This window comes from Lactuca virosa, chromosome 8, assembly GCF_052849685.1.
Source record: "Lactuca virosa cultivar CGN04683 chromosome 8, Lactuca_virosa_CGN04683_v6, whole genome shotgun sequence".
Lineage (NCBI taxonomy): Eukaryota > Viridiplantae > Streptophyta > Magnoliopsida > Asterales > Asteraceae > Lactuca > Lactuca virosa.
In genome coordinates, this window is record NC_136433.1 from 184,309,410 (window position 1) to 184,323,984 (window position 14,575).

General features: G+C 35.5%; 1 protein-coding gene across 1 annotated transcript; it reads left to right on the forward strand.

Annotated features, from left to right (window-relative positions):
* The first annotated feature begins 10,937 nt into the window (after positions 1-10,937).
* LOC145131119 (putative receptor-like protein kinase At5g39000) lies at positions 10,938-13,007 on the forward strand. Its single transcript, XM_079065849.1, has 4 exons — positions 10,938-11,702; positions 11,824-12,051; positions 12,219-12,665; positions 12,756-13,007. The coding sequence occupies exons 1-4, from the start codon at positions 10,938-10,940 to the stop codon at positions 13,005-13,007; spliced, it is 1,692 nt and encodes a 563-aa protein (XP_078921975.1).
* Positions 13,008-14,575: the final 1,568 nt, after the last annotated feature.

Below are 14,575 nucleotides of genomic sequence, written 5' to 3' on the forward strand. Positions count from 1 at the left end.
GATAAGTCTCCAACTAGACTTCTTATGCTTAAACAACTTAATTAGATAGAATATTTATGTGTTGAAACTCTTGAAGACTGATAGCTATATCTCTCGATAGTTCAAACTATTCCTTGCCATTCTCAAAATTCGAAATATGAAGATGGACGCTGTAAGCATATTGTGAATTTGAGAATGCAATTAACACAACCAATATCCATATTGATATTTATAAGATCTTTAAAATCTACTAGCAAAAGTATTTCTTCATAATCATTCTCATGAATTAGAGAGAATATGTACCACATAGATTTCAAGGTGCATACGTTTCCATTCATGTGAATCTATCATTTCCAACCTACAATCATAAGACTAGGTTTAGGAAAAAACCAAATTAAAATTTAGCTTTCATTCATGGAATAAACTTCGCTATTTTAAATTTCTTGTAGCACAATGGCTTACCAGTGCTTCCATGTTGGTAGCAGCTCACCCAAATTGATCAATGTACTTTCGCAGACGAACGTGTTTTTACTTTTGTAGTTAAATGAAAACATAGAACTCATAAGAATTGCCAACTCAACTAGAAGTGTACAGAAATAAGAATATGTCAATAAAACACGACAAGTTATCAACCTCAGGTCGCGTGCCAGTGATTACTAAAGGTTTATTGTCGGTTGACCCTTGAAACTCTCAAGATCAATACGACTCACACTGACTTCTTTTACACATGCCTTTTCTCTTAAACAACATTCCTTAATGAGATAAAACAAATATTCAAAAGTTCGTGTGGATTCCTGACAAGAAAACACTTCATAGAATTGGTCTGAGTTTATCTTTTCTTTCTCAATTAACGAAAACATCGCAACTCCAATTCTATATGTGCTAGAGTAAGAAAACAATTCTACACCATATCTTTCAAGGTGTTTTCACCTTTAGTTTGAAATCGATTTCAAGATATGATTCATAGTTACTAGAGCATGTCTCTACAACTTGATCTGGAATGAAGTATGATTCACCTCTTGATCGAATTATTTCCAACAATATCCGATTCCTCTTCTTGGTCATAAAATTGCACTACGAAGTTTTTTTAGGATCAATTGTGATATATAAATCCACAATCACTAAGATAATCATAAAACATGATACTAAACTACAATCCTTTCGTTTCAGATTGGAGAAACTTTTATCTTTCTACCTAATAGATTCTTCTTATTCTTTCTGTTACTCTGTAAATGTTTTCAAAGTATCAGAATTATGTTTAATCTGATAAACATAACAATATCTACTGAAACATTAGAAAATCATGACGAATAGAGTTATCGTCCTTTGTGGTCGATCTAGAGAGTCCATATCAATATATACTAGATCCACTAGTCCTTTACTTCACTCACATAAACACGTGAACCATGAATTAGTCATAATTTACCAATGGAAAAGATTCTCATGCATCACACAATTCGAACTGCATGACTCCAAGTTTCTATCAAAGTTGAAACTTGGTGTTGAAATTTTTTTTCACTTGGTTAATTATGACAATACCACAAGCGATATCATAAGAATCAAATCCACAATTAATATTGCAAATATTAGAAACATAACCAACACTTTCATAAATTCCATTGGAAGGAAATATAAAATAAGACAACCAGATAAACCAAAATGTCACTTTTATTGAAAATAAACGAAAAATTGAAACTTGTACTTACAATGTATAAAATGAAAACTATGTTTCTAGACATATCTGAAAAGTAATAACAATCTATTAAATTATCCTAAATCCTTAGTAGTAGCTCCAAATTCTGATATTCGAACCATGTGGCCAAGGTCCATTTCTCACGAACAAATTTAGCTTACCTTTCTCAAGCTTCCTTCTTTCTCTTATCTCCTTTAATACTATCAAAATGTGATCATCACACTATGTATTAAGAGTCTATGAATAGGAACTTATAAAACAATGGATTCAGATAATGGATGCACCTGAAGTAGAGTCACACAACTTCACTTTACTATCTCTAAGATCTTTCAGGTATTTTGGGAAGCTTCGTTTCCCCTGTCCCTTCAACTGGCAGTAGAAACAAATGGACTCTTTGGGGTCAACACATGGAACGATCCCATAACTACCCTTTCTATTTACCATACAATCAACCTGTTTAACCTTGGACGACCCCTTTCCATTGGGAAGGGAAATCTTTTTTGGACCACAATTGTGACCATTGTCAATGTCCATGGAAACCTTAGAATTAGATCCTTTCATTATCTCTTCTTCAGGTGTGCTCTCAAGCATTTCTGCTTAAGCAACCATCAAAATTTAGGTCAGACCAATTAGGGTCACGTCGATATTACTCATATCAAAGTTATCAATGAATTGATCATATGAATTTAGAAGCGAGAGAAGAACCAAATCAGTGGCTTGCTCCCATAGGAAAGCAACACCCATTCTATCCAACTTGTCAATGTATGATTTCATTTTCAAAACATGTGCACACATAAAGTTTCCATCTTGATGCTTACATGCCAATAGGGATTGAGTAGTCTCATATCTTTCAACTTGAGAAAAACATGACGTTGGGAGAGTCACAGGAGCAGGAGGTTAAAGAGTTGAAGAGAGACGATGCCCAGTTCCATCATTTCCTAAGGAAGGGAAAACAATTTCACCTTAACTTGAAATTGGAATATCCTGTCTAGAAGATTGAGGAAAACCATTTCAAAAAGAATGAGGAAGACCATTTCAATCTTCCCGAGACATCTAAAAGTGGGAGAAAAAGGAATTCAAGTTAGTTGATTGTAATCCTTAATTATTAACCCATAAATTTAAATTAAGGCTAGGATCCATATTTCGATTCAAAATTTGAAGAGGGATGCCATAATCAAATTCAAATCTATTTTAGGTAGGTAACGCTTTTACCAATTTCAATCTTATGAAACTCCTAGATCTTTTGATATTCATTTAATCTTATCAATGACATGTTTAATATCAGATTATGCTCTCACTATTGTGACTAGGATGTCGAGGATCACAAACGAGATTTGAATAACAATGCAAATCCGTTTGGCAACCTCAATGTCATTTATCATCTCACATTGATATGCCGGTTAACCAGACACGCTCCATCAACAATGATAATTTTCGAGATGCCTATCATATCTGTTTATAATACCTATTAGTATGCCGGTTAACCACACACACTCCACTAACGACATATAAAGCATCATGTGCGTTTTCATGGATTGGCATACTTTTCACATTTGTTAACCGATATTAACCATTAACCATAACCATTAACCTATTAAAACCACTAACAAAACCAATATTAACCGCTACCCAATGGTTATCGAAATACATTAACCAGTTGTAAAGGTTTTGGTTCGGTTTTGACCAATAGTTGAACCAAACCACCCCATACACACCACTAAGGGGCTGTTTGTTTTTTTTTGTGAAGATCTGCGCAATCACTTTTGTCTGCGCCGCGCAGACAACGTGCTTATATATGCCCTCATAGAGTGTTTGTTTTTTGGAAGTGCGCAGATCAAAAAATGTCTGCGCGAGGTCTTCCTGGCGCAGACATGAGCCACTGTCTTCAAAGGTCTTCAGACCTCATTTTAACCTAAACCAAAAAAAACATGGGGCACCGTGCAATTTTTTTTTCTTTTTTTTTTTTTGGTGAAAATGCATTTTTAATGTTTATGACATGAAATTAAGTTTGAAAAATCAATTTATTTCAACAGTTGCAGACGTTAAAATTAAACAGTCTTCTTATTGCAGACTGCAGACATTTGGTCCACCTCTTCTGCCGCAAATGCTTGCAGATGTGGTCCGCAGACTGCAGACATTTTGGTTTCAAAAAAACAAACAACACCTAACTGTCACCCTATTTTTTTAGTGGGCAAAACAAGTAGTTGGTTGATGAGTTGTCCTCCAAGAAATTTTTAAAATAAATAGAATTACACTATCCTCCATAATATACTGACAACCGTAACGTTTGCATTGTTTCATGGTGACAATTAAGAAATAACTAAATATAATATACTTCTTAACCACACTCCCAAAGTCTATCCTGCTTTCAAAAATTAGAATAAATAGACAATATCAATTTAAGAACCTTTTCATTGTTAAGATTGACATGTGCTATATACATCGACCTTTTAACATTGAATCTATCATTGTACATGGGGTGGTTATTGTTCTTAGTTATGTTTTGTTCCTTGATGCAATTCCGTATTTACCTTACATTAGTAACTAAAGTGTCAATACATTTTAGATAACTTCGATTTACAAAGTCACCAGGTATGGAATATGACCGAATATAATCTACCTTGATCACAACAGGGCCAAGGGATACTTTAATTTACAAGTACGGAAGTATATGTGCAAGTGGTGGTACTTCAAGATTGGCGTCCTAAAGGTTAACTCCTCCAAAACATCTATATGTATCCCACATCGGTGCAACACGGTCTTATAAGTGACTATTTATATTGGAGTTCTCCTTCTCTCTACAAGGGCTTTTTTGGAGAGTTTATATGAGGCTCTCTCTCTCTCTCTCCCTCTCTCTCTCTCTCGCTATCTCTCTCTCTCTCCCTGTATATATATATATATATATATATATACACACACACACACACACACATATACTACAAGTCGTAACCTTTGCATTGTTTCATGGTGACATTTAAGAAATAACTAAATATAATACACTTTCTAATCACTCCCCCAAAGTCTAGCTTGCTTTCAAAAATCGAAATAAGCTAGACAATATCAATTTAAGAACCTTTTCATTGTTAACATTAACATGTGCTATATACATTGACCTTTTAACATTGAATCTATCATTGTACATGGGGGTAGTGTATTGTCCTTAGTTATGTTTTGTTCCTTGATGCAATTTCGTATTTACCTTACGTTAGTAAGTAAAGTGTCAATACATTTTAGATAACTTCGATTTACACGAGTCACCTGTAACGCCCGTAGATCTGGGCTAGTCAATAGGGGTCGAAAACGACTTTTTGATAGAAGGATATAGTCTTTATAGAAGTTGTAGCATATCTTACAAGGATTCCGTACATATAAAGAACGCCAAAATCCGAGTTATAACGAAGAAGTTATGACCCGTCAAAGTTTCGCGACGGAACCGGCACGATACCTGGAAGCGTAAATAGTGAATTTACGAAATAGCGACTTTTAGTCTTAGCGATCTAAACAAAAGTCGTAGAATATGTTACACCGAGAGCGTCCATAAAAAGAACGCCCAAATCTGACTTCGTATGAGGAAGTTATGATTTTTCGAAGTTTCGGCTTAGCGGTGTACGAAGTTCGAATATTAGACCGAGCGGTTTTTAGCCGACACAACCTAAATGAGAATCGTAGATCTCGTTAATAGTAGCGTACCGATAAAAAGACAGACGAAAACGGACATCGGATGAAGAAGTTATGAATTTTTAACGGATCAATCATGTCCCAGCCTGTTAAAAATATAAATTTAAAATAAAGTCAAAATTAGCCGACGGAGTCTAAACAAAAGTTGTAGAGTATGATCCCGCCTACAGGTGGATATAAAGAATATCAAAAACGGAGCTCGTATGCGAGAGTTATGATTTTTAGAAGTTGGGAAGCAAAATTGTGAAGTTGTTACGAGACCGATGACATGGCAGCATATGGGCCATCGATCGCTGATCAGGGCATAGCTTCAGATCGTGACATGTCGCCTGTGCTACGGTTTGCTTCCGAGCTCTCGTACGCGTCGCGTTCGCCAGCCACTGCTCGGTCCAACTTCACCCACGTAACACTACCGATACCTCGCCACCTGGCAGTCTTATCCGAGGCTACGCCCTGCGTAGACCTACTGAACGACATGCGTCCGAGGAGCGCCCAACGCAGGTCGGAGGAGCGCAGCTCGTTCCCAGCAGCTCCACCCTATAAATAGGTGCGAAGATTTCCGACCAATTCACACCTTTCTTCATTCTCTCTCTAGAGTTTCTAACCCCCCCCCCCCCAAAGCCTAGGTGAACCCCCTAGCACCCGAAGGAAGCCCCGAGGCTCCCAGAGTCCTGAGAAAAAGGGTCTTTCGGTTCAGAAACGCTGCTCCAAACAAATCCCGATTTTCTATAAAACCCGCTGTAAGTGAGCTACGCCTACGCTATTTTTAATATAACAATTATTTAATTATAGTAATGTGATTAGGGCTTTATAATAATTATTTGGGCTATTATTATGAGTTATATAGTGTTGTTTAACGCTTATATAATAATAATAGCTAGACTATTAATTAGTCTCAGTGAATATTGAGATAAACCCTAGTAGTAATGATACTAGGTTTTGTCGAGGGAAATTGTTTTGAGAAGTAACGAAGCGCGGTCCGAATTCAGAATCACCACCTTATCAGGTGAGTGCATAGTTACTTTCATCTTACACATAGATATGAAGTATTTTATTTAAATTGCGTGCTATGTATGCATATTGTCTGAATACTTGTTGTCTATGCTGGGTGAAAGATTTTTATACATGTTTTAAATGATTTAATCTGTACATGTATTTTATATCTACAAATATGTTGGGTATAACATGAGTAGATGAATGATGAGGGACGAAAGCTGATATAGAGGAACATTGGTAGTGTGGACATAGTGCCCTATAGGTGGACATTGACAACAATGGACCTAGTACCCTATAGATGAGCATTGGCAGATGTGCCATAACCTGTAGATGTTTTTGGATCTACGAGGTACTCTAAACATCCTAGCAGCTACGCTCTAAGGATAGTATCAGCAGCTACGCCTAATAGAGGACATTGTAACAGTGACAGTAGCGTTTAAAGGAAAATACCGGCAGAAGCGCCTCATAGAGAATGTCACAATTGTGGCAACGTTGGACTTCGTGTCGTTTCCTTAGGAATGAAAGAACGAGGAATAGCTGATTCTTAGGGTAAATCCTTAAGAAGATAATGGGGATGGGTAATTGGGTTGATTGTTTGATGTTTAAACATAATAATTATATTATTGTGGGTTGAAAACCCTATGTACTCACCAGGTTTCCCAACCTGACCCACTCTGTTTATGTGTAGGTGGAGGTACTTCAATTTTTGTAGTAAAATTTGGGTCTTAAAGGTTAACTCCGCCAAAACATCTATGTATATCCCACATCGGTGCAAAACGGTTTTATAAGTAACTATTTATGTTGGAGTTCTTCTTCTCTCCACAAGGGATTTTTTGGAGAGTTAATATGGGGCTCTACATATACATGGTATCAGAGCCATCGTCTCGCACTCCTGTGGCTCCGCACATCCCTGTCTATCCTCATGGAGCCTTTGGCTCTTATGAGAAGTGTTAGGTGTTGTTTGTTTTTCTGAGGAAAAATGTCTGTAGTCTGGAGACCACATCTGTAGACATCTGTAGTAGAAAATGTGAACCAAACGTCTGCAGTTTGAAGGAAGAAGATTGTTTATTTTTTAATATCTACAGACTGCTAGAATAAAGTAAAATCTAATTAAACTGATTTTAAAAAAAAAACATAAAAAAGTTTTTCAATAGTTTTATGACTTTATTATAGATAATTAACAAATGTAGATCAACTTTTATATATTATTGTATAAAAATGAAAATAAAATGGTACGCATTAACGTATATATTTAATAAAACCAACAAACTTTGGTCACAAAGTTACACCTAAACATTGTAATTAGGGATAAAAAAATTACCATATAAAATAGATGCAAATAAACTTTGATTTTAAATAAAAAATTTCAAAATTTTTATTTTAACTTTTTCAATTAATCAATTAAAAACTGAACATATTTTCCCAAGAAATGAATGATACTGTATTATATAATGTTTTGTGAAATATGGCACACAAATATAAGACAATATTTGGATTTTTTTTTCATATCTATATAACAACTTCAATGACAATTATTGTAATTAAATCTTCATTTATAAACTTTTTTTTCTTTAAGTAGTTTAACCTTTTATTAAAAAGCTCATGATTGTGTCGTCAATTTTTTTTCTTTAAGTATTGTAAGTTTTTTATTAAAAATTGTTTATCATATTTAAAGTGAAATCTAATGTCCGGAGAGGTTTGAAAATGTCTGGTCCACATTTGCGCAAAGAAGAGGACGAACACACTTTTTTAGGTCTGTAGTTTTCAAAAAAAACAAATAGTCTGTGAAGCCTAATGTCAGCGTGTGGTCTGCGCAGTGCAGACAGAAAAGGCTAAGAAGATCTACAGACAAAACAAATAGCATCTTAGTGGTATTCCACATCGGTGCGACACATTTTTATAAGTAACTATATATGTTGGAGTCCCTTTCTCTCCATAAGGGCTCTTTTCGAGTGTTAATATGGGGGTCCTCCACATATATTTATATTTTACAATGGTCATGCAACTATTATTTAGTGATGTTTATCTGTTTGGATGAAACCGCGAACATATATACTCATTCTAATAATGTATTTTAAAACCAGCTATGCAGTTGAATAAAAACCCTAACACCAATTTCGTCAGCATTCTTCTTGTTTGCCAAAACTTGCCGTCCATTGGATGCTTCTACAGTAGATTTTTTGCATGTATCGGTCCAAATATCAAGGAAACTGTCTCAGCTTAGAGTATGCGGTATGGGATTCGTTGAGACTCGTTGTGGCTGAGGTGGATGGCCGAAACGCCGTCGTAACGGGGGGAACACCGCCCCCCCTACTCGTTGCATCTCGTTAATCCAATTCGTGTGGACGTTGCGACGTACTGAAACGGCAAAAAAATATACGTTGGGGGGTAATGACCGTTGCAAACGGTCAATATTCAAATTTTATAATAAAAATTACCTTTTTACCTTTATATATATATACTCATTTTAATTCAACTTTTATATCTTTCTATCATTCTCTCTATATTTTATACACTTTCTTAATCAAAAAATGGATCAAAACCTAAACACCCCCTCCATCATCAAACCAAAACACACAACCAAACACAACCTCACCTCTCGGATTTGCGGGTTATGAAAACTATTTTAACCTTTTATCGTCTCAAGGATGACCACAAATCTCATGCCAAGGCGCCGCTTTCAATCCCGCTTCACCAACAATACAATTTCCCAACTCACGTTGCCTTCAACAAAATTTCCAACAAAATCTTTTCCCTACTTTTGCTTCGATGCAACAAACAACCACCCAACCACCACCTACAACACAACCATCAGTTGAAGTGGAAGTGCGAGGTAGTAGGAGAGGAAAAGGGAAAGAAAAATCGAAAGGGAAATCGATAGCGGTTGAAACAGAAAATACAGACGTTCCACAATGGTGGACACCTGAGGAGGAATATGCTTTGACGGCGGCTAGGTGTACTACTTCAAAAGACGAACTCCGCAGAAATGGAATGAAGAAAGGAGGTTATTGGGGGGCGATGCGCGACAAGTTTCACGCTATTTTGAAGAAAAAACTGTATCGCAACAATGACATGTTGGGCAGCAAATGGGGTCAAATAACTAAGCGGTGTAGCAAATTCAACGATATTTACAACTGGCTTGAGGTGCAACAGCAAAGCGGAACCAACGACTTCGATTTGGTCAAATCTACAAAGGAACAATATCGGGTCGAAATCGGACATGTTTTCGACTTTGAAAAATCATGGGAGTTGTTGCGAGCGGATCCAAAGTGGAATAAAACGCCTACATCGTCGGAGGTTCAATCCAAAAGGTCTCACAATTCGAGCTCGGTCGACGTGTCGGACACACGGACTCACATCGACCTAAACGCTGACACCGATGAGATCCCAGATGAGATCGAGGAGATATCCCCACCACAACGACCGCCCGGATGCGACAAAGCGAGACGCGCTGCAAGGCATGCGAATGAGGTAAGCAAAAGATGCGGCGGAAATGAGAGTGAAATTCGACGAGCACAATTTATTAAAAAAATAAAAAATGACTTGAAACGTCGTCATTTGGAGTTCCTAGAAATGCAGACACGGGAGAAGCAGACGCAAAAAGAGGGGGAACTAATGACACATCAGTTGTCAATTCTTCGGACGAGCGAGGAGGGTTTGGCGCCTGCTGATCTAGCGGTGCTACAAGCGATAAAGGAACAAATTAAGAAGCAATATTTGGGTTAGTTAGGATTTTATGAGTAATTTGAATGATATTTTAGTTATGACTTTAGGTTTAAAATTACGTTTTTTAAAATTGTAATCGTAATTTTAGATTTTAAATATTATGTCTTTTTTTTTTTTTTTTAATTTTATGTTTTATAAAAATATATTCATTTTAGTGATTAAAAAAAAGGTAAAAAGAAAAAAAACGAAAAAGGAAAAAGGAAAAAAAAAACAAATTCGAAAAAAAAAATCTAAAATAAAACATATTATTCTCAAAAAGTTGGTGTTGCATCTTGTTGCTCATTTCCTCACTTAATGTTATGACATCATATGCTTATGTGGCATGTGAGGTGGCACAACTTGATGTTGCATCTTGTTGTTCACAACCAATGTTTTTATCCATTTGGATAACCATTACTACCTTGTTATACGACTCCCTAGCAGCGTGGAGAAGCTAACGTTACTTTGTCTTTTGTACGCTTAATTACTTCGTGTCAATTTCCAAAGTATCCGGTTCGATACCTAGTCGATCCTAGTCACTTAATTTTAAGATGTTCGTTTAACAATTATGATATAGAGTTGATAAATATTTCTTTTTCAGGCAATAATGAGATGGTATATATGTTTAAATTGACAATGTATATAGAGATATTTATGAGTTTACAACTTAAACTGTATATTGTCAAAATTAATTTCTATCTTAATTTTTATTTTTTGTATATTGTAAACTAGATATCATGTCATTCATTGAAGGCGTACAACACTTAAATATTCCCCTTGAGGAGATAAAATCGGCCACCAACAACTTTGGTGATCAAAATTTTATTGCAAAGGGTGTGGATTTGGAAAGGTATTCATAGGTGAACTAACCGTGTCCGGGCACCAGATGACCGTGGCTGTAAAGAGGTTAGATCGTACATTAGGACAAGGGAATCGTGAGCTCTTAATGGAAATTCAGATGCTTTCGTGCTATAGACACAAAAATCTTATCTCTCTTGTTGGATTTTGTGACGAGGGTGGAGAAAAGATGCTTGTTTACGAGCATGCAAAACATGGAAGCCTTGACAAACACATAAGTAGCACGGAGCTCTCATGGATGCAACGTCTGAAAATAAGCATTTGTGCAGCCCGTGGTTTCAATTATCTTCGGAATGAAGTGGGACCACAACATCGAATCTTACATCGTGATATCAAGAGCGCAAACATTCTCCTGGATGAGAACTGGGAAAGCAAAATATCTGATTTTGGGTTGTCAAAAATAGGTCCTTCAAATCTCGAACACACTTTTCTTGTCGCAGCTGCTTGTGGTACCTTCGGCTATGTTGACCCCGTATATGTAAAAACTGGAATTATAACAAAGGAGTCTGATGTGTATTCTTTCGGTGTAGTCTTCTTCGAAATCTTATGTGAGAGATTGGCATGTGTTCCTCAATATCATGATGAGCGTCGGTATCTTGCTCCATTGGTCCAACGTCACTATGAACAAAACAGATTAGATGAGATCATTCATACCGATCTAAGGAAACAAATAAAGCTGCGTTCACTGAACAGTTTCTCAATTATCGCATACCAATGCTTGAAAGAGAGTCGAAATGAACGTCCAACGATGGGTCAGATCTTGGAAGAACTTCTTAATGCGTTTGAACATCAAGTAAACTTCTTTCTGTATGATGGTTACAGTTTTTCAATATTTATATATTAATTAACACACTAGAACCTTGTCTTCGTTCTATCATTAACCTAATTGATTCTATATTTTTCTTTGTTCCAAGGATAGCAAAAAAACACCAGATATTGCCAGGGTTGGTCCATGGGGAAGAAAAACCGGAGGCCCACAAAATTACTGGTCTTTCATGCTTGAGAATGGTCATCATCTGAAAAAGATAAACATTGACTATGGTGATATAATATATTCCCTCATGCTCACCACTGAATGTGAAGGTGTTGTGCATAATTTTGACAAGGCTGGTGGTTGGGCTGGTGGAGACACAATTTCTGAGGTCAGGAAATCTTAACTCCACCAATCAACAAAAAACATATATATGAATTTGTATTTGTTCATGACGTCATGTTTGGATTTCTCTTACTTAGGTTATGTTTTATATATATGTTTGGTTTTCTCTTACTTAGGTTATGTTATAAATGTTTTGGTTTGTCTGACTTTTAGGTGATGTTTTATGAAGATGAGGAAATGATTGGCATTAATGGAACAGTCGGTACCTACAATGGTTATACAGTAATTTCATCGATCTCCTTTCTAACGAACAAGAGCACCCATGGACCTTTTGGTCAAGCAACGAAGTCTTCTTTCTCGGTGTTATGGCCTAATGGTTCATTTTCTGGATTTTATGGGTTAGCTGACTATTATATTGATGGAATTGGTGTCTATATGAAGGCTTCTGAAAAGATCATTTCGATTGGACCATGGGGAAGAGATAGTGGAGATGAACCAAATCGTTGGTCTTTCCAGCTAGAAGAAAATCATCATTTGAAGAAGATAACCATAGATCACGGTGATCTTATATATTCCCTCATCTTCACTACTACATATAGGGGTTTATTTCAAACATCTAACAAATTTGGTGGTTGGAGTGGTGGTGAAAATGTTTCTGAGGTTAGTAGCTCTCAGCAGAGAAAAATCAACCCATAATTGTCAGAATCTATCGTCATTATTGCTGTTCTATATCTAATCTTTCCTTGACAGGTTACTTTTGATTGGGATGAAGAAATAACCGCACTTGATGGAACCATTGGGCTTTCACGCGGAAGATATGGTGGTTACACTGTAGTTTCATCGCTTTCTTTTATAACAAACAAAAGGATACATGGACCCTTTGGTGATGCAAGGGGAGTTCCTTTCCTAGTTCCATGGGACAAAGGTTCATTTGTTGGGTTTTACGGCTTTTGTGGCTATTATGTTGATGGTATTGGGGTATATCTGAAGGCTACTATGTGACAAATTTCAGTAGCCGTCAACCATCATTCATCCGTTCATCATAAGTGACTGATGTAATGAAGTTGACAGTTAAATTAGTTATTGTGTAGCCTCAGTTATTTGTCAAAAATACATATTCATAAAGACTTATGTGCACTGCCTGTTGCTAGTTGCGGATTCAGGAAGTTTCTACGTCGGGGGCCGGCACTAAGGAGTAACGATCAACTATATGATCAAGCCAGGCCCAATCTTAACAATAATAAGGCTGGCGTGTATGGGAATTGAACGATGTTCATAATTTACCATTTGCATGGTTGGGACAACTAGCTTGGAAGACTAAAGAAATGTCATATTCAAGTGAAATAACCTTCTAAAAAGATGATTCAAGATCTATCATGGTAAATTAACATTAGCTCAAGTTATAAAATAATTTTTAATAGTTTAACTCGTCTAAATATTTGAGTATTAACGAATAAAGTTTTATACTTATATAGTTCCGTCTTTAGTATTTATAAGATAATCTTTTAATCGTGGAGTCTTTGTGCTTACATAAAATATCTTATTCTTTCAAGTTTTCCTGGATGTGTGATTTAGGCTATTACGAGTCCTAGCAATTCATGTTTCCGTGTCATGTATACACGACACAAATTAGTATAACATGAATATGACACAAATTGTAAATCGTGTTTTGTGTATCAAAACAAACATGACACGTAATTGAACCGCATGACATGACACGAACAGACATGCTAAAAATTAATGTATTTAGTGGCACCTAATATTCTATATCACTAATATTCATATTTATTATTGGTATAGTAATTAAAAATGCCACTAAAAATCATAAAAGTATGAATACATAACTTTTAAAAACATTGTAATAAAAATAATAAATATTAAATCCCAAATAATAATCATAATAAATATTATATTGATGAAATAAAAATTATATAATTAACAAGCATGCTTAAAAAATTCAGTTTTTTTTTTGGAGTTCCCTCGATCTCTGCCCTTAAAACTACTTAAAACTAAAAGGATGTTTGTGATTTAATTTCAAAGGTATTTATTTATTTGTTGGCTTTTCAAAAATTCAATAAAACTAAAAGGATATTGGCAAACCTAAATACATTTTTGAAAAAGGGAATTTAGTAATCTAACAACAATGTAATTTGGATTTAACGAAAATAACCAAATTTTCTTTTTCTGGCAAAATAAGCACCAAGTCCGGAATGAAGAATTTCAGACATAGAACGTTTTTCGAACTAACATTCCGAATTATGGACTAAAATTTTGGAGTTCGAAAAAAACTTTAGAATTTCAAGAATAAGTTCGAAATTCAATGAACAGTTTTAGAGTCTCAAAAAAATCGTTTTTTGCTAAAAATAAAACAAAATGCTAAACAAACATAGTAAATAGAAGATATATATGATACTATGTCTTAAAATCAAATATTTGATTCAAAAGAGTAACAATAAACACTTCAAAATATGCATTTCATATATAAGTAGAGAGATTTCTTAAAAAATAATTAAAAAAATTTAAGAAGCAGAAAAACTCCAAATTTTGAAAAAAAAGTCTGGAACGGGACA